Raw genomic sequence first — 22709 nt, 5'->3', positions numbered from 1 at the left:
TTGACCCACACTGACATGAAGCGCACCAGAGGGTTGACCCACACTGACGCGAAGAGGACCAGAGGGTTGACCCACACTGACGCGAAGAGCACCAGAGGGTTGACCCACACTGACGCGAAGAGCACCAGAGGGTTGACCCACACTGACATGACGCGCACCAGAGGGTTGACCCACACTGACGCGAAGAGCACCAGAGGGTTGACCCACACTGACATGACGCGCACCAGAGGGTTGACCCACACTGACATGACGCGCACCAGAGGGTTGACCCACACTGACATGACGCGCACCAGAGGGTTGACCCACACTGACATGACGCGCACCAGAGGGTTGACCCACACTGACGCGAAGAGCACCAGAGGGTTGACCCACACTGACGCGAAGAGCACCAGAGGGTTGACCCACACTGACTCCTCTACCTGTTGTTCTTCATACACTAGCAGCCACATTGTGAAATGTAACCCAATTTGGAGCTCTGCTAATCCAGATTTGGTCATCTGAAAAAGTGTCTATCAGGATCAGGCTGATCCAAACCTATCCTGGATAGCAAAACATGGGATTTCTAAATCTTAATAATTCCAGATGAAACTTTTTGAACAACTGGGCCCTGGATAATGATTCATTGTAATTTGAGTGCTTAACTCCATTAACGAGAGTGGCATAATTTATATAAATGTGTATCAAAAGGAAAAGAGAGTTGAAAGCTCGTATCAGTTAACAAGTGCATTTGCATAATCTAGTGTGCGGACAGTGTGCACATATTTGTGCTAAGTTTATTTTTTATAAATCCCCATATGTTTCAATGCCCATTTTGTGCGTACACAACGTTTACACACCAGGCCCCAGATCTCCATCCGAACACAGACATGCTCCCCATCAAAACACCAAGTGAGGGAATATCGTTTTGAAGGAAGGCGTTTCATCTGAAGGTCTTCTGGCGACACGTGCAAACCCAACACTACACTACCTGTGTGTTGGTCATTTGTAACCCATCTGTATACCTGCATTTCATTTAAAACAAATCATTAAACAGAAAATCATACATGTGTTCCTTGGAAAAAAAAGTTGATTCAACGGAAATGGAAAATGGCAGTGGCCAAAAACGGTCAATAATTAACTCAAGACTAGGGATGGGCATTCGATTAAATTTAGAACTAACGATCGACATATTTTAATATTAAAATTCATTAATATTTATATTTTATATTTATATTTTTTATAAATTAAAAATGCAATGAAAATACAAAAATACAGATCTTTATTAGAAGATGATCAACTTGTGGCAGTTAAACTGGACGTTCGGTTAGGCTAAACGTGCAGAGCCGGCGTTCTCAAACAGAGACCCTTGTTTGTTCCAAAATAATAATAATTAAAAAAAAGATTCCTGTTAAACAATAACTTAACCAAAAACATAATAATACTTAGAGCTGACAGGTTTTGTCAAAATGTAATTTAAAACTATCCAAGGCACGGAGTCGAGAAAGAGGGTGAGAGAGATTAGCCTACCTAACAATTAATTAGGCTACTTAACAAATTAGGCTACTTAACAAAGCCTCATAAAAAATAACTAGTAACTCACAACATACAACTTCTGCACCAGTCTACTGATTTTTGTTGAGAAAGATAAGTATGTTGACATGACTGACGGTCACCAGGCGCAAACGCAACCTGGTGACCGTCAGTCCAGCCGCCGAAAACACCCGCTCTGAGGGGACTGACGTTGCCGGGATGCACAGGTACCTCCGCGCTAACTTGGCCAGCCCGGGGAACCTCGTCCTCCGTGAGAGCAGGATTCAACGACATTAACCAGGGTCGGATGTACTTTGTTTAAGTGGTACATCATTTGAGTCGTGGCCGTGTTGTACTTATACATGGCATCGCAGTGTCTGCAGTGAGCCAAGTCGTTTTTTAAATCAAAATGGTCCCACGCCACACTTCGCCGTGACCTCTTCATGACTCTTCTTTTGAAATCAAAACGGAAACTTGCAGGTAACGGAGTATGGAGTCAAATACTGCCCCCGGGCAGGCTTGGGAGGGTTACTTTAAAACTGTATTCCGTTACAGTTACAAATTACTTCATAAAAAAAGTATTCAGTAAAGTAATCCAAGTACTATAATATGAAAGTAATGTAACTGATTACTTTTGGATTACTTCAAGGTCACGTATATAAATAAAGTCAAGCAAGAAGAAATATTATAAAAATAAAAACAAAAAAAACATTAAGAATTTGGTGCAGTGTACAATATTTGCAAAATATACACATAGGCCTGAATATTTATGTAAAGGGCTATACAGACATCTAGTGGCTAATGTATGGTATTACAGATTATTTTGTTTTATTTTTAACTATTTTTTAACTAAAAAATAAAAACACAACATTTAACATTTATACACAATCTACATATTAGTTTATTTTAAAATAGGCCTACATGTTGACTAAAGCTGTGATCTTTCTTAATTTGCCTGACTGAACTTGGGGCGTTGGCAGTGGGAGTTCCCCTACGTTACCTAGACAGCGAACATCCCGTTATGCGAGAAAAGATTAAGAAAGGACATTTTGGGTACTAAAAAAGATACCTAATTTCTACAAAATAGCAGCGGAATTTCCATGAATTAAAAGCGATTTTACCCGCAGGCAGCGTCGTTTCTACTAGCAGCAGTGATTCAATCTGCGTCTGAGGAGATTGTAGAAAGCTGTTATTTGCACATGCACCAGCGCGTGGCACACGTGAGTCATTACTGGCAACAGAACCAGGAACTACTGTATAATCAAGCAGCGCTTAATATAGTGTTATTATGCCAAAATACTTATTTATTTAGTTTTAAATGAAACCATTGTAATCCTGAAAGTATTCCCCCTTTTTTCAAAATGTATTTGAAAAAATCGTTTTTTGACGTAACTATAACGGATTATAGTTACTGGATTTTTGTATCCTGATTACATAACGCCGTTACATGTATTCCGTCACTCCCCAACCCTGCCCCCGGGTGGTAAAATGTTTAATTGCTGCCACACAGTGAAATTCATTTCATTGCTTCAAGACTCACACTACGCAACGCAACCTGCATTAGTTTAATCGATAACAAATTAACGTGATCGACGAAATTCTTAATGATCAATTATCGATCGTTGATTAATCATGCCCATCCCTACTCAAGACATGCTATGATGCATTTACAGTATTAGAAAGAATTGCAATCATTATGCTGAAGTGTTCAACACGCGTCCAATCCAGTGCAAAATACACTGTGTAACAGTGATGGATGTTTTTCTGCCAGCCTTGTAAAGGTTCACCTTTAGATGAAGGTGGAGAGAGTTGTACACTACAGACAGCCGGTTTCACCCCGTGATCACGTGATCATGACACTAACGTATGACTACGGTGGTGTTTCAGGACTCCAGCAGCTTTAGGAGGGCGTTGGATTTGATGTAGCCTTCCAGCGCACGGCACAGTTTACCCACGGTGATGCCCAGCAGACCCTCCTTCATCTTCCAGCGCTCCAGCATCTGGTGCACCTTCTCCGCCAGGCCGTCGCGGTCATAGTCGTGCTCGATGGTGTCCACGTCGATTTCGCGCAGACCCAGTTTACGAGCCACTTGCTTCCAGTTTCCACCGACGTTCTGCCGCACAAGGTCCAGGTGAACCTCGGTGACGGTCTGGTCCTCTGTTCACGACAACACAATCACATGACAGAGACATTCATCAGATGTGGCACAGTTATCTCTTTTATTTGTTTCCCAAAATCTGTGTTTTCCGTTTCAATTTTTCTGGAATGTGTTTTTGATGATGGTTTTAATCATCGAAAAGGATGTCTAGTTAATTGAATTCACAAAAGTTTAATAAAATCATTTATTAAAATTGTAACAAAAGACATATGAAGCAATAGGATTCAGGCATGTAAATTAGAAAAAAAGAAGAAAAACCTGACCTGACCCCCAACCCCACAATTACTAAAGATATCTGTATTTTATTATATTAATAAAGAAACATGTTACTATTGAAATAATACACTGCTGTACTTCAAATTTAAAAGTGTTTAATAATCATAATAACAATACTATATTTTAATATTACAAGTTATAATAAAAATATTAATAGAATTGTTACAGGGTTCGAACAAGGTCCTTGAATTGCATTGTGTAATATTCAAGAGGATTTGTTGACAGAAATGCAATATCATATACATAACTATGTTTTCAGTGGTGTATAAAGACCTTACATAATGAACCGTTATGTTTTTATTACCTTAGAATAAAGCAGTAAGCCCCGCAAAGCCGTGTTTAACAGTGGATTTACAGTGGACGCCCCTTAGCTGTTCTAAATCCTCTGTAAAACACGGCTTCAAGGGGCTTACTGCTTTTATAAAATGTTTACTTCAAAAACTATTCATTTTGATATTTATTTTATTCATTAACTAAACACCAGCAACAAAAAAGTATAACGTTATAACACATTTATTCCTCCGGCACGCAATGTAGTTCCAAAGAGGTTGCCAAGCAACACATGCAGCAACAAAGCATCACAAAGGGCAGTTGCGCAGTAACACTAATGTAATGCGGACACAGGTGTGTGTTTGTTGAGTCATTCACAACGGCTTCGAACTCGGCTCAACCAATCAGAATCAAGGACTGGAACTATCTACTGAAATATGTTACAGATTACATTTTATAGCAGTTATTGTGGAATATGTAGTGGAATATGTTTTAAAAGCAGTGTTGGGCATGTTAATTAAAAAAATGAGTTATAGTTACATCTCATAAATAGAAACTGAGTTAGTAACTGAGTTACATCATTAAAAAAGTAACTAATTACCAGGGAAAGTAACTATTGCGTTACTTTTAAAAAATAATTTAAAATATATCAAATAACTTGGATGCCCCCAATATTAAATATGTTAAATGAATGAAATGGACACTAAATAGAATAAATTATTATTATAAAACATTGTACACTAATCTACACTATTTTAATGTTGCAGTGGGACAATGTGAGAGACTCCTATTAAATTCAATATATTATTGTAAATATTATCATTAGTGGAACAATAAAACACAATAGGTTTAGAACTTTTAATATTTATTGCACAGACCACAACTGGCCAACAAATAAGTCTACAAATAAAGTATGCTTCTTAAGAAATGTACCAAAAAAATATACACTCTTTGTAGTGCAAATTAAAATGATAAACTGTCACACAACTTCACGACTGGTAGACTGTAGCCTACGTGAAGTATTTTCTTCCTCACACAGTAAACAGTTTAACAAGAAGTGCTCTCAATATAATACTGAACAATGTACCAAAAATAAATAATAATAATAAAATATAATATTTTTGGGTTTAATTTTTACAACCTACAGAGAACGTCATCATCATAAGTTATTTAAGCCAAATTCTAGTCGTGTTTGCCACACGTGTCAAACAAAGATGCTTTCTGGGAACGTACCCTGCAGGTTATATTGGGGTTTTATTTTATAACTTAAAGAGAATGTTCCCTGTTATTTTTAGGTTTTATTTTAATAACCTAAACAGAACATTCACAGAACGTTCCCAGCAGGTTATTATCAGATTTTATTTTTATAACCATAAGCCGTGTTTCCACCGCAGGAACTTTCCCCAGGAACTTGGAACTTTGGGGTGGTACTCGGTGTGTTTACACCGCACGAATCAGGGTCTAAATGAAGTTCAGGGTAAATATTTCCCCCTCCGAAAGTCCCTGCTCGTGTCGTGAGGTAGTGCTTTTTCAAAGTTCAGGAACTTTCTGGGGTGGGACTTGGGCGCTGAACATGCTGACTGGTTGAGTTCATGCCGCATTTTGATTGGTTGACTCCACACAGCATTTTATGCAACCACCATCTGTTGCGTGCAGAAACAGTTGTTTGCTATTCAAATCAACAATGAAGTTTAAAAAATACGACCGATGACGAGGTTCAGGCTTTATTAAGCTTAAATTCAGAGGATGAAATCCAGTGGGAACTGTAAAGTCGCGCGCAGTCGTACGTCATCACCGGACTATTTGCCTAATCTTCACGGTACTTTAGACCGCGGTGGAAATGCGGAGAGCAACAGGTCTGGGGGAAAAAAAGTTCCTGTTAAAAAAGTTCCTGGGACAAATTGTTCCAGGTAATTTCGGTGGAAACGAGGCTCATGTAGACTAATTAAAACGTTGCAGATGATACCAATAGGCTACGGAGATTATTCTAATGCTGAAATGTGTAATTTATTTATAAACACATACTATATAAAGCTCGGACACGCACTGTCGAGCGCACTCTCGGCATTCGCTTCGCTTTTGTCCAGTCCGGCGTCTCATAGACACACTAACACACACCAGAGAAAAAACTTTGCAGGTCCTATGGCTGAGAGAGAGCCTACTCGGATGAAAACCGCTTCAGTGAGCTCAATTATAGTAACGCTGCATTTTATTGTCAGTAACGGTAACGGCGTTGTAACGGGGGAAACAGTAATTCGTTTGATTACTCGTTACTGAAAAAGATAACGCGGTTTATTTATAACGCCATTATTCCCATCACTGTTTAAAAGTAACCCTGAACTTTCCACAGCATTCACTAGGTATGAAGCAGCATGAGAACGTCTTACCGTACTTCGATAGAAGCTCATTATATCTGGTTCCAATGACAGATCCAGTGGATAATGAGCTGAATGGGCTGCTATCAGTCAATCGCAAATTCATCGTGTTGCAATTCCCGATTTGAATTGCTTTGGCATTCGAGATGTTCACAGGCCACCCTAAAGAAAAAGCAAACAAAGAAGGAGAAAAGTTAAAAGTACGATCCCAGTACGGCACGCGATTCCAAGAAAAAACAACTCAGTAGCTTCTCATGCCTGCAAACTCAGAACCAGCGGGAAAGGTGATGATGAAAACAACATTACAGTTCTAATAATTAAAATAAAATGATAAACCTCAGATTTCAACCAAATAAATGGTTATGTATGTTACATATAACTGGTCTGAACAAAAACGGCAATTTTCAAAAATGAAAATTCACTCTCTGACAGTAGATGGCGTTTATGGACAAGCATAAATAAAGCGATTACCCCTGTTAAAAAAAGCAGCGCTGGGCTTATAAACTCTACTTTATTAGGCATCATATGGATGTAAGATAAAAAGAAAATGCAATCAAAACTTTTATGAAGACAGACTTTTCCTTTTATTAAAATTACTAAAACTTGAACTAAAATTAAAGTGAAAACAAAAAATATAAAATAATTATTAACAAAATCAATAATATTATATCACTAATGCTAAAATAACTTTGATTTGCACGAATCACACAAATGACCCGTTTTAATGTCAGAACGGTGAATTTCACCGCAAGCTGCCGAGTTTGCAGGTATGAGCTGTTCACTGTTCACTGTTAACTGTACCCGAGTCAGACGGAGGACATATGAATTGTGAGTTCAAACGCTGGCCAGGGTTTGAATCTGATATGAGAGACTCTGCTGCAGATCCACTATCTGGGCAGGACTTGAAACGATTGTATGTTGGATGATTAAGTCTGTCCACCTCAGAATACGGCATCGAGAGGTGACTTGCCAAGTCTTGCCTGTGAGAACCGTCTAATGAACTCGCAGCAGCCGGTCTCAGATAGAGATTGTCCTGTGGGGTTGGGTAAGTGGTGGGTTTCACAGAAGACATCTGAGAAGACACATCTCCGGGCCACCTGCTATTGGCCGGTTGCTGTGGGAGCAGATTATAGACGCTGTGCGATGCCAAGTCTGGCTGATCAACTATTCGACTACCATATTTGTGATAGTTGTACTCTTGCGCCAGTTTCAGCTCCAGATGTGGAGAGATGGGAGGAGCTGCGTCGACCTCCAGAGACTCTTCAGCCGTCTTGAAGCTGAGGTCTTCGATGCTGGCCTCCACCGGCCCGATATCTGAGCTCCTCAAGGGTGCTGGAGAGTCTCTGGAAGATGGCGAAGGGTCTGCGGAAACACAAGAAACGTTGCATATATGAGCATCTGATGTGCCTCACGTACAATGAACATTGTTGCAAATAATCAAATTAATCAAATTCAGTCAGTGTTGTCACTCTTAGCCGCATTTACACTTAAGGGCCCGATCATACACACGGCGCAATGCGTCACCAGGCGCGATGCAAGTGTTTTTTGCTAGTTTCAGCCCGACGCAGTTATCATTTTCACGTTCTGCAACACATTGTTTAAATAGCAAATGTATTTGCGCCCATGGGCGGCTGGTCTGAAAATGAGGTGTGTTCAGGCACATTTTTGGCCTGTTGCTACTTTGAAGCAACTGAAAAATATTCCACCATTGACCAACAAAAACCAGGTCTAAAGTGGCGCGTTAGTAATGTGCGCCTATAGGCTGGTTTACAACGTATGACACCTTGTCCTGTAGATGGTCTGCTTGCGCTTTAACCTCACGCACGAACAGATCTGTTTCCTCTCTGGAGACACGTTCAGTCTTTCTGCTTGCAAATTCCGTCATGTAAATAGCAAATCCGCCATGCCGCGAGCGCAACTGGCTTTTAAAGGGAATGGGAGATGAGACTCTGATTGGTTTATTGCACGTTACGCCCAAAACACACCCATTAGGGACAACCCTTTTAGACCATGCGCCGGACGCGCCGACCATTTTTCCCGTCGTTAAACTAGCAAAAGTGGATTTGGACACGCCCTAAGTGCACTTACGCCGTGCGCTTAGATCCTTAAAATAGGGCCCAAGGTCTTGATCCCCAATTCCGATATGTTGGCTATATCCGTTTTTACGACCTGCTTTTAAAAGTGACCCATATCCCATTCAGTATCTGCATTCATATTATTCACTTGCCGATACAACCCAAGGTAGACGTACTGACCCAAAAAAGCTTAGGCGAAAAAGGAAGTAAAAACGGCATGATTTGCAATGGACAAATTGAAAAGAGTCATGTGATCACGGTTGGTGTCCAACTAAGTTGACGTCAATCGCCGCCGATTTTTGCACGAATCCAATTCATATCAGATTTATTTCCACATATGAATGAGATCTAAAAACAATCTGAGAATATCGGAATCCATTAGCTTTTTTCCTGCTTATACGTCCGTGGGTCAGATCCAATCTGAGACACGGAATTGTGGCACATGAACCATGTAATATAAATACGTCTCCAGTCGACACTTAATAATATTTATACTCTAGCACTGCGTCTACAGTCGACAACTGGCTTCGAGTCGGACGACGTCTTGTCCCTTTTTACACTAGTACTCGGGAATAAGATCTCTAGAGTCCTATGACCTGCTGCGCTGCATTAACTAGACAGACTCCAGACAATGCCTTAGAATATGCTTTAATCACGGCCGGAGGATCTCAGACAAGTTAGAGAATCCCACCAGCAAAAAGAGTACAACAGTTTTATAGAATAGGAGCATGGCAAAGGGGACAGGGTTCATTAAATAATTTTTCTCCAATATTATTGGTTCTTCATATGCATAATTCAGCAAACCCTTCTGTTACTAGGTAGAAGCTTTACTTTGTTACTCAAAATCATGAGTTTATAAATTTAGTTTAATTTCCCCTTTTGTTATATTTGGAGTTGATTCAGACACACACTGACTGACTTTTACCAAAGTGTTTGGAAACATTTAGGTTTCAAAAGCATATAAATGTTATTCTTGCGAGGAAAATAAATGTTAGTTATGATTAATAAAAAAATAATAATAATCAGAGTGTATAAACCACATTTCATTATTACGTTCAGTAATGGAACAGTTTAAAAGACTGTGATGATGCATTACCTTGGCATTAAATTACAGAAAACTGCTGCTTAGGCCTATATATATATTTATCGTGATTAATTGCAATTAAAAACATTTATATTTTTATAGGTTTATATTAGTTTAGATATTTTATAAAGTAATCATTTTTAAGACAACATAAAGACAGTATATTTTAATTACTTGTTTTATGGCATCTTTTTATGAATGAAGGTCAGTATCATTGATACAAATACAGCTATTGATATCATTTTATGAATACATTTGCTTACCTTCAGGAGTGAGTGAGTCTGTTGTGAGGGATTTCATTTTTTCTACAAGCTCCTCAGGGCCCTGATACAATCTCTGTGCAAAACAAAGCAATGTAATGAAATAAATAATACTAGCACGACTGTCCTATGTTTCACTTCCTGACTGCATCTCTACCACAAATGCAGTCATTATTATGTGACTGGTTTCAAAACATGCACAACATGAGTTCAAGAAGAATGCAAGAAATATGGTCTGGTAACGACCAACTCACAGCTGAATCATACGGAGTCTGTTCTTTTCAATAGCTGTGTTTACACGGACCCTAATAATCCAGTTGTAATCGGAATAATTTTTTTTTTAACCATGTCAATTGGAATGAATTGGCCAAATCTATAAAAAATTCATTTATAAAGGGTCGTTTAAACCTTTTCCAATCAGAACAAGAGGACATGTAAACACGTAGTACAGGAAAGTACTACACATGGGCAATGAAGTAGAAATGGCGTAACAACGTATAACGCACAGAACGAGCTATTGTTGTTGTTGAATGAAGTGTCATAAATGACCGTCAAGTGTTGCCAACTGAGCGACTTTGTCTCTCTGTGTCTACTCTGTTAAGAGAGAGGAGCAGTGCATACAGTTAAAATAGATAATCTGTTGCTTCTACCCTGAACACAGCCATTCTCTTTATCTTATGTGTATGGAGATTTTAATCAGACAACAGGATTAATCAGGATTTTAGTGCAGATTAACAGTTTGGAAGGAAGAGCTGGTTAACATGTCTTTAATGCAAATACTACGCAATTACATTTTAATATGCTAATTAGTGTATGACACCATCTAGCAACTTTTCGAGTAGGCTTTAGCTACTTTCCATTGAAAGAAGTTTGCAACAAATGCTCCTTCCACTCGTCTGTGCGTCTGTGAAGTGGAGCAGGACAACATCGTCCCATCAGCCCTTGCTTCGGACTCTCATCCACTGCTTGTGTTGGCGTTTTTACTGCTTGATAAATATAAGCTGCACGGCACAAAGCTTTATGTGCTCGTCGTTTCCTAAATTAGCACCCGGAATAGATAAATATAAAGTCTGCTCTTTAAAACAAGGAAAAGAAGCAATTTAGAAGAATGGTTAGTATGTATTAACAGCGGGAAACTCTGTAAATAAAAAAATAAATAAAAAAAATCGATTCTGATTTAATCATCAACATGTTTTATCATATATATCATATGACAGTTTTGTCAGTGTACCAAAAAATTAAAAAAAGTTTAAAATTAATAGACTTTGTAGACATAGTCTTGCATCAGAGAGTATTGTATTTGTACAAAAACCAAAAACAAAATAATGTCTAGGTTAAATATAAATATGGCTTCTATGAAAAGATGAATTGCTTAAAATGAGCTTATTGTATTCTTATAATTTCGATCGGTGTTTTGTTTTGCTCTATCCTCTGCGCTTCCGCGTTCGTCATTACGTCATGCGTCGTTCAAGTGTTCCTCTTTCGCCGTAAATCGATGCGTACGGCCGTCTGCCGGAAGCTAGTTATTTTAGGTTAAAAAATTTTAGATATGGATATTTTTCTTACACAGACGCATCGCTTCACTTCAGAAGGCCTTTATTAACCCCCGGAGCCGTGGAGCACTTTTATCATGGATGGATGCACTTTTTTGGGCTTCAAAATATCAACACCCATTCACTGCCATTGTAAAGCTTTGGATGAGCCAGGATATTTTTAAATATAACTAATAGTATTCGTCTGAAAGAAGAAAGTCATACAGTATACACCTAGGATGGCTTGAGGGTGAGTAAATCATGGGATAATTTTCATTTTTGGGTGAACTATCCCTTTAATGCTTCTACGTTGAGTTCTTTGTGAGCAAAAGCAAAGTTTCTCGGGGGAACGCAAAAGTTTTGAGAGAAAATACACAAGCATTGAAATATATTTTCCATATTTTTCCACCACCATCACATAACGATCATAAAACAAATCTTGCACAGGATAGAAAATAATAATATACTATTAAAATGTTTTATAATTTTGAAGTGTAAATATATTTAAGTATTTATTATACTTAGGGCTAGCAACCTTTAAAATAATAAATGAGTACATTTCTTTGGACATTCCAACACTGACAGATTCACCTGACAAAACAGCAACAACAAAAACTTACCATCAGACTTTCCAAATCCGCTTTTACATTTGGTTCCAGCTTTTCTTGGTAAAATGGTAAAAAGCTCTCATAGCTATCTGTAAAAATAAATAAAACAAACAAACAAACTGATAATCAGTTCAGTAGATTACAACTACTAAACTGAACTGAACTGGTTTTTGGATACAAAAGGATTCCGATGTAATCCAGGCCCAAAATGAACAGTCAACTACAAACCGGCTTTGGCAAGCAAATAAAACTTGTTTTCCAGGACAGATGAAGCAGAGGAGAGAGGCACACAATAGTTACTGCACATGATGAGCTGTGCTGTTTGTCACAAATAAACCAAAACTGTCAATCAATTAAAAATTTTAAATCAAATGAATTATATGCTACGCTATTTATTCCATAGCAATTAATCCCACGTATCAGAATTTGCTAAACCCCTCTAAATGACCATTCCCTAAGTGAGTGCTGCGTTTTTTAAGGATGCCGTATCAAGTTAAAACGAGTTAATCTGCATCCTGTTCCATTCACAAATCGTGCTACACTCTTGATGAAGACCTATTTTGCTTTTATACATGTTCAACATTCTAATTGTAATATTGCTGTTTGTTTCTGAACTCCCTAAAACACCCCCATTGTAGTCTTGATATTTCTTCCGGGAACGAAGACATCACAATATTCCTCATTTAAATAATTCCCGCCCAAGGCATATGCAAAATAAAGAGTCGGAGCCTGGTTGAGTTAGTTAGTAGTGTAGCGTGTTGAAACTTGCATTTTTGGTAAGGGGCGGGACATGCTGGAAGTGGTTGACCAATCAGAGCACATTGCGCTTTTTCGGAAGAAGGGACTTCATGGAGACAGGAACTAAACAGAGCATTACTGACAGACTGGAAAGAGAGGTCCTGCAATGTCAAATTTGTGAAAAATAATGTGTTTCTGAACATTCAAGCATGAAAACAGCTTGGGTTACGTATGCAACCCAGTTGCCTGAGAAGGTAAACAAGACACTACATCTGGTATTGACACTATGGGGAACGCCACCAGTGTGTAAACAAAAGCCAATAATCATTGGCAGACGGCATTGATGACAGTAAAGTCCGAGAGTCTGCATTTGGTATTGATGCTATGGGGAAGTAAAACCCACTATGCCATGCTGAGGGAATGGCTGCCTCACAAGGCTGTGAATATGCATAAACATAGTGGGCAAAGAATAAATATGCTCTACGAAATACCCAGCCGGAGTCAAAAGCATGTCAACCCCATGTGACTATAGTGGTGTTACTACCTAAGCCAATATACTAGGAAAGATCCACAAGCTTCTATGTTCTACAGCAAGGGAAGTCCTGGCTGTTACACCAGGCAAACGAGAGCAGGACATAATGCAGTTTGCCCAATAACTTTCATTATCAATGCTCTAAATGCTAAGGAAGCCACATGGAAGCCAAGGACCTACATAAAGACCCCAATGTAACTGGGGGAGGGCAGCCCATACCCTGCCTTGAGTCAAGGATCCGCAATAGCTAGTGCTTAATCTTTAGTGCTGAACCACAGTAAGCAACAGATAATAAGGAGGAACACCCCATTGGTGAACTTCCTATACTCATTAGCATTGTCGAACCAGGGCTATAGTAGAACACCCATCAAAGCACCCATCCAAAGGGGAACATACATCCCTACTTCAGAACCCAACAGTAGTTTGGGAGGGAGGTAAACAAAGTAGAGTGAATCTATACTGCCCTACATAACTCCATTCACTCTTCATCAGCCCTCACGGACCCCCAGAGATGGATATATCTCCTGAAAGCTGCTGTCTTAAACCCTATTTGCACTGGATTAGTATTACCTGGTGACCTCTAGTAATTTGCAATAATTGGGGAGGTTGTCTGTGATCTTAATCCCGTGCGAATCGGCCATGTCTGTAATTTGTAAAGTAAAAATTCCCCCACAGATGACCTACCATATTTCTCTGAACACCGAGGTCCTGTGATAATATTAGTCCCTTGCGAATCGGCATTTCTGTGATTTGGCTGGGTTGCATATAATTTTTTCATGGTTCTTGTTTCCTGTGCGCCTTTTTATCAATCTTTCACGAAGAATGGAGGCTGCATTGGGCTGTTTTGATAGTATTTTGGGTGCTGGGTCATATCATTATACCCTCACCATACAACTATACAATTTACAGAAAGAGAAATCTGAAAATCATCAGAAGAGTGAAAACAAAAAGAATGATTAGATGGAGATGGATGACATGTATAGCAGCATGCGGTAAAGAACATCATTCTGTTTATGATATATCATACAGCTACACCTATAATAACGACAAGCAATTGCCTATTGACATCATATCCGGGAGATAAGTCAGTAAATTCGAGTAAAATCACAGGCTTCGCTTATCCCGTGCGAATGCGGTAATTTCTAAATCACACAAGGTCCCCGGATAATACTAATCCAGTGCAAATGTTGTCTTAGACTCCATATAAACAGCTATATAAACTTCTCTACGTCTGCACCATCGGCAGACTGAAGAGGTCAGAGTGTGAGATCAAAGCAGAGGACAAACAATTTCTAAGCCTTCTAAGAGGATACAGCACCAGGGGAGAGATAGCTAGCAAGCTTCTCTTCAACTGGGGGTATTCTCACATATCTATGCTCACACAGTCTCTTCACATGCGAATAATTCGAATGCATGGGAGAGACTATACAAGCTTGAATTCCTCCAATATGTTGACACCTTGATGTGGAGATATAGAAGGAATAAAAGGCTCACAAACGTGTATACGGGGCACCAGAGGAGGCGGATTATTAATAACACATGACTCAATTCTCTCTGCATCTCATTCCTCAGAATTAGAAACGTAACATTAATCATTCAGGTCGGAAGCGACCACAGATCTTCTTCCTGAACCGACATGAAAACACCAAAGCAGGAGAAGCCCAAAAAGAGAAAACTCCCTTTAGGCTCCTCCCTACATTCCCAGTGACTTATCCCACCCTTCTGCCTTGGCAACCGCAGGAACAAAACCATGAGTCAAGCATGGGTGCAGCTTCCCAACACGAACACACCACAATGAATGCTCCCTAAAGAGCCAAACATGCTCAGTAAAAGTGCTAGATTCTTATCTTTCTAGAAAGAATCAAGCAATAACAGAGCCTCTTACTGCGAATGCATCGGCATGAGTGCCTTTAACTCCTTCGAGAGCCATACGCACTCAGTGCAAACGCTAGAGAAAATCAAGTAAGAACAGAGCTTCTCACTGCGAATGCAACGTAATGAGCGCACCCAGCTCCCTCATGAGTTGAACGCTACAACAGGCTCTTATCTTACACGTGGCTCCTGAAGACAAAAAAGTTGATGACGTGTAACTCAACGCCCTTTTATTCTCACAGACGCTTCGTGTGTGACGCCATGAACTGCCATCTGCTAATGATTATTGGCTTTCCAGTTCAAAATGGAACCTGTTCTAGTAGAGTCCAAAAACAAAATCGATACTTTAAAAAAAGGGCATTATAGATCCTTTTGGCTCCCCAGGGAACTGATCACATTTGAATAATCTAAAGAACCGCTTTCCACAATTGAGGAACTTTAATGTAATGGAAAGGTTCCATATATGTTTAAGGTTATTGGAACCATTGATGCCAATACCTCTATTTTTAAGATTGTAAATGAATGTGCTAAATTGACAGAAGTAATGCAAAACTTGTCTGGTGAGGAAGATTTGTGGTTGGTAAATATTCTCAATTCACTCGGATTGGCACGTGTGACAAAACATTAATTTGAGGATAAACCTTCAGTGCTTCTACCTTTAAATGTGGGGCGGTCTTTACACTCCTTATTCCAGCATGTCTTCATGAGGTCTATGATCTCTTGAGGTGTGTCACTTGGGATTAGTGCTTCATCGGGCCGTTGCCCCTGACACACACAGTGGCAGATGTGATCCTCACTTCTGGCATCTGAAGTAACAGAAAAAACACTTTCTGGTTAAATACTGGTCTTGAGCTTGTTATAGGGCAAATATTAAAGAGGGTTTCCATGCATTTACAAAGCCTTAAAAGCACAATGGCAAAAAATGACTACTTTATTGAAGGAAATGGTCATGTTAAACTATATCATGGTTGTTTTGGTTCAAATAAATCTACATGAGGTTAATAGAATTTTTTTCTAAGTGTTATATCAGGGACCCCCTTTTTTCCCATTGAGAATAAGGAACTGTGCTGTTTAAACTGACAGCAATAATGAAAATTCATTTGTAATTTTATTTTATTAAGACCTTTTCCTACCCTGAAAAAGACTCTTGCATATATAAAAGAGCCATGTTAACATTGTCCTTCCACAGAAGGAAGTGTTTCTGAAACGAGACTCACTTTCATACGGCTCATGGCCCGTGAGGATGACCCAAACTACAATGGCAAAACTGTAGACGTCAGATTTTTCGGTGGAGCGGGTGTGGATGCTCCCGAGGTGCTCCGGGGCCATATAACACAGCGTGCCAGCGCCGCGCAAACACGACTTCTTTCCCAGACGACTTTGTCTGCGAGATTCCTCTTTTGTCAGCTTGCTCCACGCCTCAGATGTGGCCAGACCGAGATCTGCAATCTGATGCAAAACAAACAGAACCAGTGCAGAGGATGCATGAAATTTCTCCTGTTTTTGGGTAAAAGTCAAATCAAATTGGATTATCGCATAAAATATTTGTGAATAAAGTCCTAAAGTCCTATGTGTTTAAAGTCCCCCTGTAGTCAATCATTTTATCCCTTAAAGCGGCGCTATGCAGTTTTGGCAATTTCTTCGCTGTTTTCTCGCAGGTTTCTCTATAGAGCTCCCCCTACAGCTTCGGAATAGATATTTGACAACACTGTCGTAAAAACTCGTTGGCGACTCTCCCCCCTCCCATCTTCTCCCTCTGGTCATGTGCATTTGTTTTCACAGAAGCCGGCGAACGCACAGAGCCATGTCCACTGAGGTATGTATGATACACAGAGGCTAGCATATAAATGTATCTGTGCAGTGCCATAAAGCAATTCGTTACATCGCGAGACCTGATATCACGCTATAGTTCCTGACGTTTTTTTTTCCTTGAAAAAAAGTTATTCATGCTTTAAAATAGCTTGAATGTAACTCTACACCCCTGCTTCATTTAGTATACACGGTTCTATGAATATGCAAATGTGCCCCGCCTCCACTCACTCACTCAGCTCAGAGATCCACTCGTTGACGATCACACGTTGATCTGATTGGTTACAAGGTCGTTTGTGACATCAGAAACACCAGCGATTTCAAAGCGTGTTTTTGAGACTGTCTTTGGTTCACTGCAGTTTTAAGGAGAAAATACTCAGTAATGGAGTTGACTTATGAATTTACACATGGTTTGTCTTAAAGAATATTAAAAAACACCACATAAACATATAAACAACATTAAAAGCTGGATTTTCACCACGGGGGACTTTACGAGAACAAAACAGTCACTTCTTGGGAAATCAGTGTAAAATATCTATAATAAAAATGGAAGTTGCTAGCCTGGTTGACAGTTGTAACTAAGAGTGGGTCTGGAGAAGGTTCATTCACAGCCCATTTCCAAAGGGGCGTCACCAACAGATGTCGCTCAAATGCCTCTGGGCGCAATTGGATAGACCTAAAACCAATCAGAGCGATGAAGGAGATGACAAATGCTGAGCGACGTCTGTTTTTAGCTCGATTTTTAACAAAAAGGAAACTTTCAAATCGCTTAAAACAGACGCGATAGCTGATTCGAACGAGTGATGTTCCAGATGTTCCACGGCGGCAGCCATCTTTGTTATGTACAAAATCTGCTTCAGCGTCGCTGCGCTATCATCGTGTAAAGCCCGCCTCAACGTTTGTGATTGTTGCCTCGATGTGGAAAAATTGGAAATGGGCTTGAATGGGCTCTTGGCCAGACGGACTTGCAGAGCAAATCTCAAATTTCTTTTGAAAAATGTAATACATTCTGAGAGATCATTATACCGAACCATTTTGGTGACAGACTTTGGCTGAATCCGAAATCGCCCCCTAAACCCTCATTTACTATTCCCTACGTTAGTCCACTTGAAGGAGTGAATGAAAACGAGTGAGTGAAAACGCACAGCCGTTGAGCGTACATCGACTGTATAATAATTGAATAATAATTGGGATTGAATAAGTGCACTCAATAACGTTCACTTTGGTTTCGGACATCAATTCAAATGGCTGTCCCCTCAAATAACGCCCTACTTGAGGGTATAGGGCGATTTCGGATTCAGCCTTTGGCTCAGTAATTTCAGAATGATTAAACCAACATTTAAGATGCAAAATTGACCAGTGCATGAAGAAGAAGAAGAAGAAAAAAAATGTGCCTGTAGTGTCTTGCCTTAATATGAAACAGGTCTAAATATTTAACTATTGCAAAACTTTTTTTTTTTACAAAAGGGTGTTCATTGGGGAATTAAGAGAGAAGTTTTATACTTTTATATGGAAATGCTTGTCCACCAGGATGTTCTCGGGTTTTAGATCTTTGTGAATAACTTGGTTCTCCATGAGATAAACCATTCCCTCCAAGATTTCCAGAATGATCCTTCCTTTCACAGATATTGGAACCGTCACCTGGAACATAAAAATATGAGGAAATTATTAAGTGCACCACTTCAAAACTGAGGAAAACTTCAAATGAACTGCATTAACTGATGAACTGTTTATTTTCATGCACTGTCTTTGGTTTCCTAATTGCCCAGTAAACTAAAGGAATTATGCAAATCAGGTAATGAAGCAAACAATATTTGACTCGACTAAAATACGAGGACAGAAACAGTCACGATGAAATCAAAAATGGACAAATCCCTTTTCTTTTTTTTATGAAATATTGCAGTATTTATTATAAATGATTTATCCGTGCACATCATTATTTTTTTGTTTATCCATGTGCCTCGTAATAACTTCCGCTTCCTCTCTCGCAGCATCTCTTCTCTTCCCTGATGACGAGGCCTACTTTTGTTCTAGTTTAAGAAGCTTTTACACGGATATACGCAGGGAAAAATGCTAAACTTTTTCAGATTTGTGAAAAAAGCAAAAGTTTTGAAAATAAAATCACGAACCACAGTGTGGGTATTTCATGCAGCTGTTAAAGTAACATTTATAGAATAATTATGAACTTTAATGAAAAAAAACCGGAACATTTTTGAAAAAGTAAAATTTGAATCCATTTTTACACTTTAATTCATCAAGTGTAGTGAAATTTCCCCTCTTATGCCTTTTCCTTTCCTCATCGAAGCACTGTACCTCTCGTTGCTTTCATATGGATTACATAATTAATAGATATAATTCTTATCGTGACTGAGGCACATTTACACCAAGTTTTTTATGAGAAAAAATCCCAGCGCGTTCATCGAACGCTAATTTAACATGCCAGAATGAACCTGATTTTAGAACAATGCATAGCGCCACTCGTGCCAGGTGTGCCAACACACTTATTTATAAACTTCAAAGAATGTTCAATGTATGGGATGAATGTTATCCCAACCGAGGCTAAAAATAATTCAGGGGAATGAGGCAGGGATATTTAGAGCAGAGGAGGGGAAGCAAATCCCACCCTGGATATATGTCACAGTTAGGGAATGGGAAGTTGAGCTGGGGAATTTTGGAAATAGTCCAAGTTGGAAACTTAATGGGAATTTATGGGAATTAATAGAGGGTATGCATTGACGTCACTTTCCCGCGGGAACACACTCCCTCAGCCGGAATGAGTGGCAGAAGAGCTGCTGCATGACTGGAGTTAATAGGGGAAACTGCGACAGGGCTCGTGTTTCCTAACATTTATATGTGCCACGCCGGGGAAATACATAAAGCAAATTTGCCTGTGAACGCTTTATATAAATACAATATAGGTCTAAATCTATGTGATCCCTCATATCAATGTTATATCATCATATCGTCCAGCCCTAAAACTTGTGGAGTTTTTTTGTCAATGTTTATTTAAAAACATTCAATCATGCAGAATATACAAAAGGTAATTATTTAATTGACGAGTTGTCAATACAATATGTATAGGGTATGATTTTACCCCTAAATTCAGCATATTGACACAAAACTGCAAATCCACCCTTCGCTCTCCAGTTGTTTCTATGAATTGGAGCGATTAATTTATTTCTCTGTTGTGAGGTGTATACTCAGATTTCTTGTCAAATCTAGTTGTACAGTCAATCTCAAAGCTCTTTCCTGTTTTAGATGTGTTTTGTGTGTTTTTCACGCTGAAAACAAACGCTGCCACTCAGTGTGTGTAACCGCAGTCGCTCCGGCCGACGGTGACGTCACACACATATCCTCAATTGGAAATTTGGGATCATTTAAACAAACATAAATATAAACATTTTGTTTGGTCATAAGCAGTTATGCATGCAAACTAATACAAATTTTAAAAATGATGTTTTGTGAGTAGAACTTTAATCGATTGTTTAATTGAACAAAAAAAAAAAAGCATAATTGTATTTGTATATATACACACACACACACACACATATACATTCCCGTTAATTCCAGAAAGTTTCCAACTTTGGAAATTCCAGGAATGTTGCAACCCTAGTCAGGGAAGAAGACACTAGCGCAACTTTCATGCGACTTTAAAGAATTCAACTCAGATAGTAATAATGTTCATTTTGCAAGTTAAAGGAACATTAACTGATGCTGCATTTTATATCAAAGTACCAATAACTTTACAGATGTTGAGCGTCCATTTCATTGTAAAATTACAAGTACATTCAGACTGTCTTTGGACACTCAATGTCACACTGGTCCCATTCGAATAAAAACGCTAAACTTGATGTACATTTTAGCGTAAAAGTGCAACAGCAGAGTCTGCAAGTCTCACCGTCTCCAGCATGCTGAGCAGGTTTCCATTGGGAATGAGCTCCATTACTAAAGAATAGTCTCCATCTTCCAGAATAACACCCAGCAGCTTGACCACTCGCTGATGGTTTAGTCTGCTCATCAGACTGCCTTCATCCAGCAGAGACTGCTTCTGCCGCCTGACACAGTCATATTAAAGTGAGTTAGTTCACACAAAAAATTATCCCTTAATTTACTCACCCTTAAATTGAAAGTTCACCCAAAAATGAAAATTCTATCATCGCTTACTCACCCTCAAGCTGTTCAAAACCTGTGTGAGTTTCTTTGTTCTGCTGAACTCAAAGGAAGATATTTGGAAGAATGTTTGTAACCAAACAGATCTCGGGCACCATTGACTACCATAGTATTTTTTTTTTCCTACTATGGAAGTCGATGTAGTGATCTGCAATGTCCATTGTAGATCTGTTTGGTTACAAACATTCTTCATAATCTCTTCTTCTGTGTTCAGCAGAACAAAGGAACTCACACAGGTTTGGAACAACTTGAGGGTGAGTAAACTATGAGAGAATTTTCATTTTTGGGTGAACTATCCCTTTAAGCCATTCTAGGAGTATATGACAATGGCATACATTAGTAAATTATGGGATGGTTTTAATTTTCATTTTCAAACTAAGCCTTTAAATTGAATTTATTAAAGTCAGCAAAGCATTAAGAATCGAGTCCATGCTCAGACATGGCTGTTACTCACCCGTTGCGTGGCGGTCCAGTGTAGACTGTCTTTAACACCACCTGGCCTAGTGTTTTGTGGTAACACAGGTAAACCTCCCCAAAACCTCCATAATCCAGAGGCATTTTCTTGATCAGATCTGTTGGCTTCATGACACTCAGGCTCGATGCTGTAGCCATAGTTCCTCTATTCTTAAAGACCACTTCCCATAGAACAACAGAAATATTGGCTACTTTATAACTCTGTCTGGAGCATTGCGGAAGTGGCGAACATTAAGTCTAACAAATCGCTATTTCCCGACGCTCAAAAGTGAGAATTGAAATGAAAAGCCACAGAAAAAAAGTAGATCAGAGAAAAATATTAAAAACAAAATAATAATAATAAACGTCACTGCGCGAAATGTTGCTTTTTTCTGCGCTGTACATTCCCCTTTGGCAAAACTTTTCCATTAGTTAGTTAACAATACAAGTCAGATCGACGCAACTTTTGCTCTGTTCCTTTGTTGTCTTCAACCATTAGACTTCACCAACTACCGAAAAAACACGTTTAACACTGACCAGAAACACGATAGTAAAACACACCGAGTGAAATAACGCCAATTCTCTTCTCTTTTCCTTTGCTTCCGGGATATTAGTTTACAAAGTGAAAGTAAAATTCAGGCAGACAAACATAATCAACAGCAGAAAAGCAGATCACGAGACCACTCTAGTGATGTCAGCTCATTAACGTAACTGATGTTCACCAATTCAACATTTATTAGCTTATTGTTATAAGTAAATAACAACGAATGTTTGTAAACTTTAAAAAATGATGCATCAATGTCAAAATAAATGTTCAAATCAAAGGTTTTTGTAGGGTGATGGGGTAAATGGAATATAAATAAATAAATAAATAAATAAATACATTTTATGGGCTTACTTGTAGAGACAGTGGAGTGACATTTACAGCACTGATTTACAATGGATTGACCCATCAGAATCAAGCTTTCCAGAAAACTGTTATAGAAA

The 22709-nt window shown here is 39.0% G+C and overlaps 1 protein-coding gene across 2 annotated transcripts; it reads right to left on the bottom strand.

Annotated features, from left to right (window-relative positions):
* Positions 1-1141: 1141 nt before the first annotated feature.
* On the bottom strand, positions 1142-22363 carry ripk1l (receptor (TNFRSF)-interacting serine-threonine kinase 1, like). Of its 2 annotated transcripts, none has more exons than XM_079875243.1 (10): positions 21724-22363; positions 20998-21154; positions 18603-18740; positions 16508-16739; positions 15947-16096; positions 12161-12237; positions 10012-10084; positions 7391-7951; positions 6602-6751; positions 1142-3667 (listed from the first exon to the last, which is right to left on the bottom strand). In XM_079875243.1, exons 1-10 carry the CDS (start codon positions 21879-21881, stop codon positions 3393-3395), a joined length of 1971 nt encoding a protein of 656 aa, XP_079731369.1. In that variant the 5' UTR covers positions 21882-22363; the 3' UTR covers positions 1142-3392. The 2 variants fall into 2 exon arrangements, with proteins under 2 accessions (XP_079731369.1, XP_079731370.1); XM_079875244.1 differs by having other exon boundaries at positions 3487-3667; positions 6607-6751.
* Between the last annotated feature and the right edge of the window lie 346 nt (positions 22364-22709).

This window comes from Squalius cephalus (assembly GCF_949319135.1).
Source record: "Squalius cephalus genome assembly, chromosome: 7".
Classification (NCBI taxonomy): Eukaryota; Metazoa; Chordata; class Actinopteri; order Cypriniformes; family Leuciscidae; genus Squalius; species Squalius cephalus.
The sequence above is the reverse complement of the archived record's forward strand: the minus strand, read 5'-3'. Positions and strand labels throughout refer to the sequence as shown.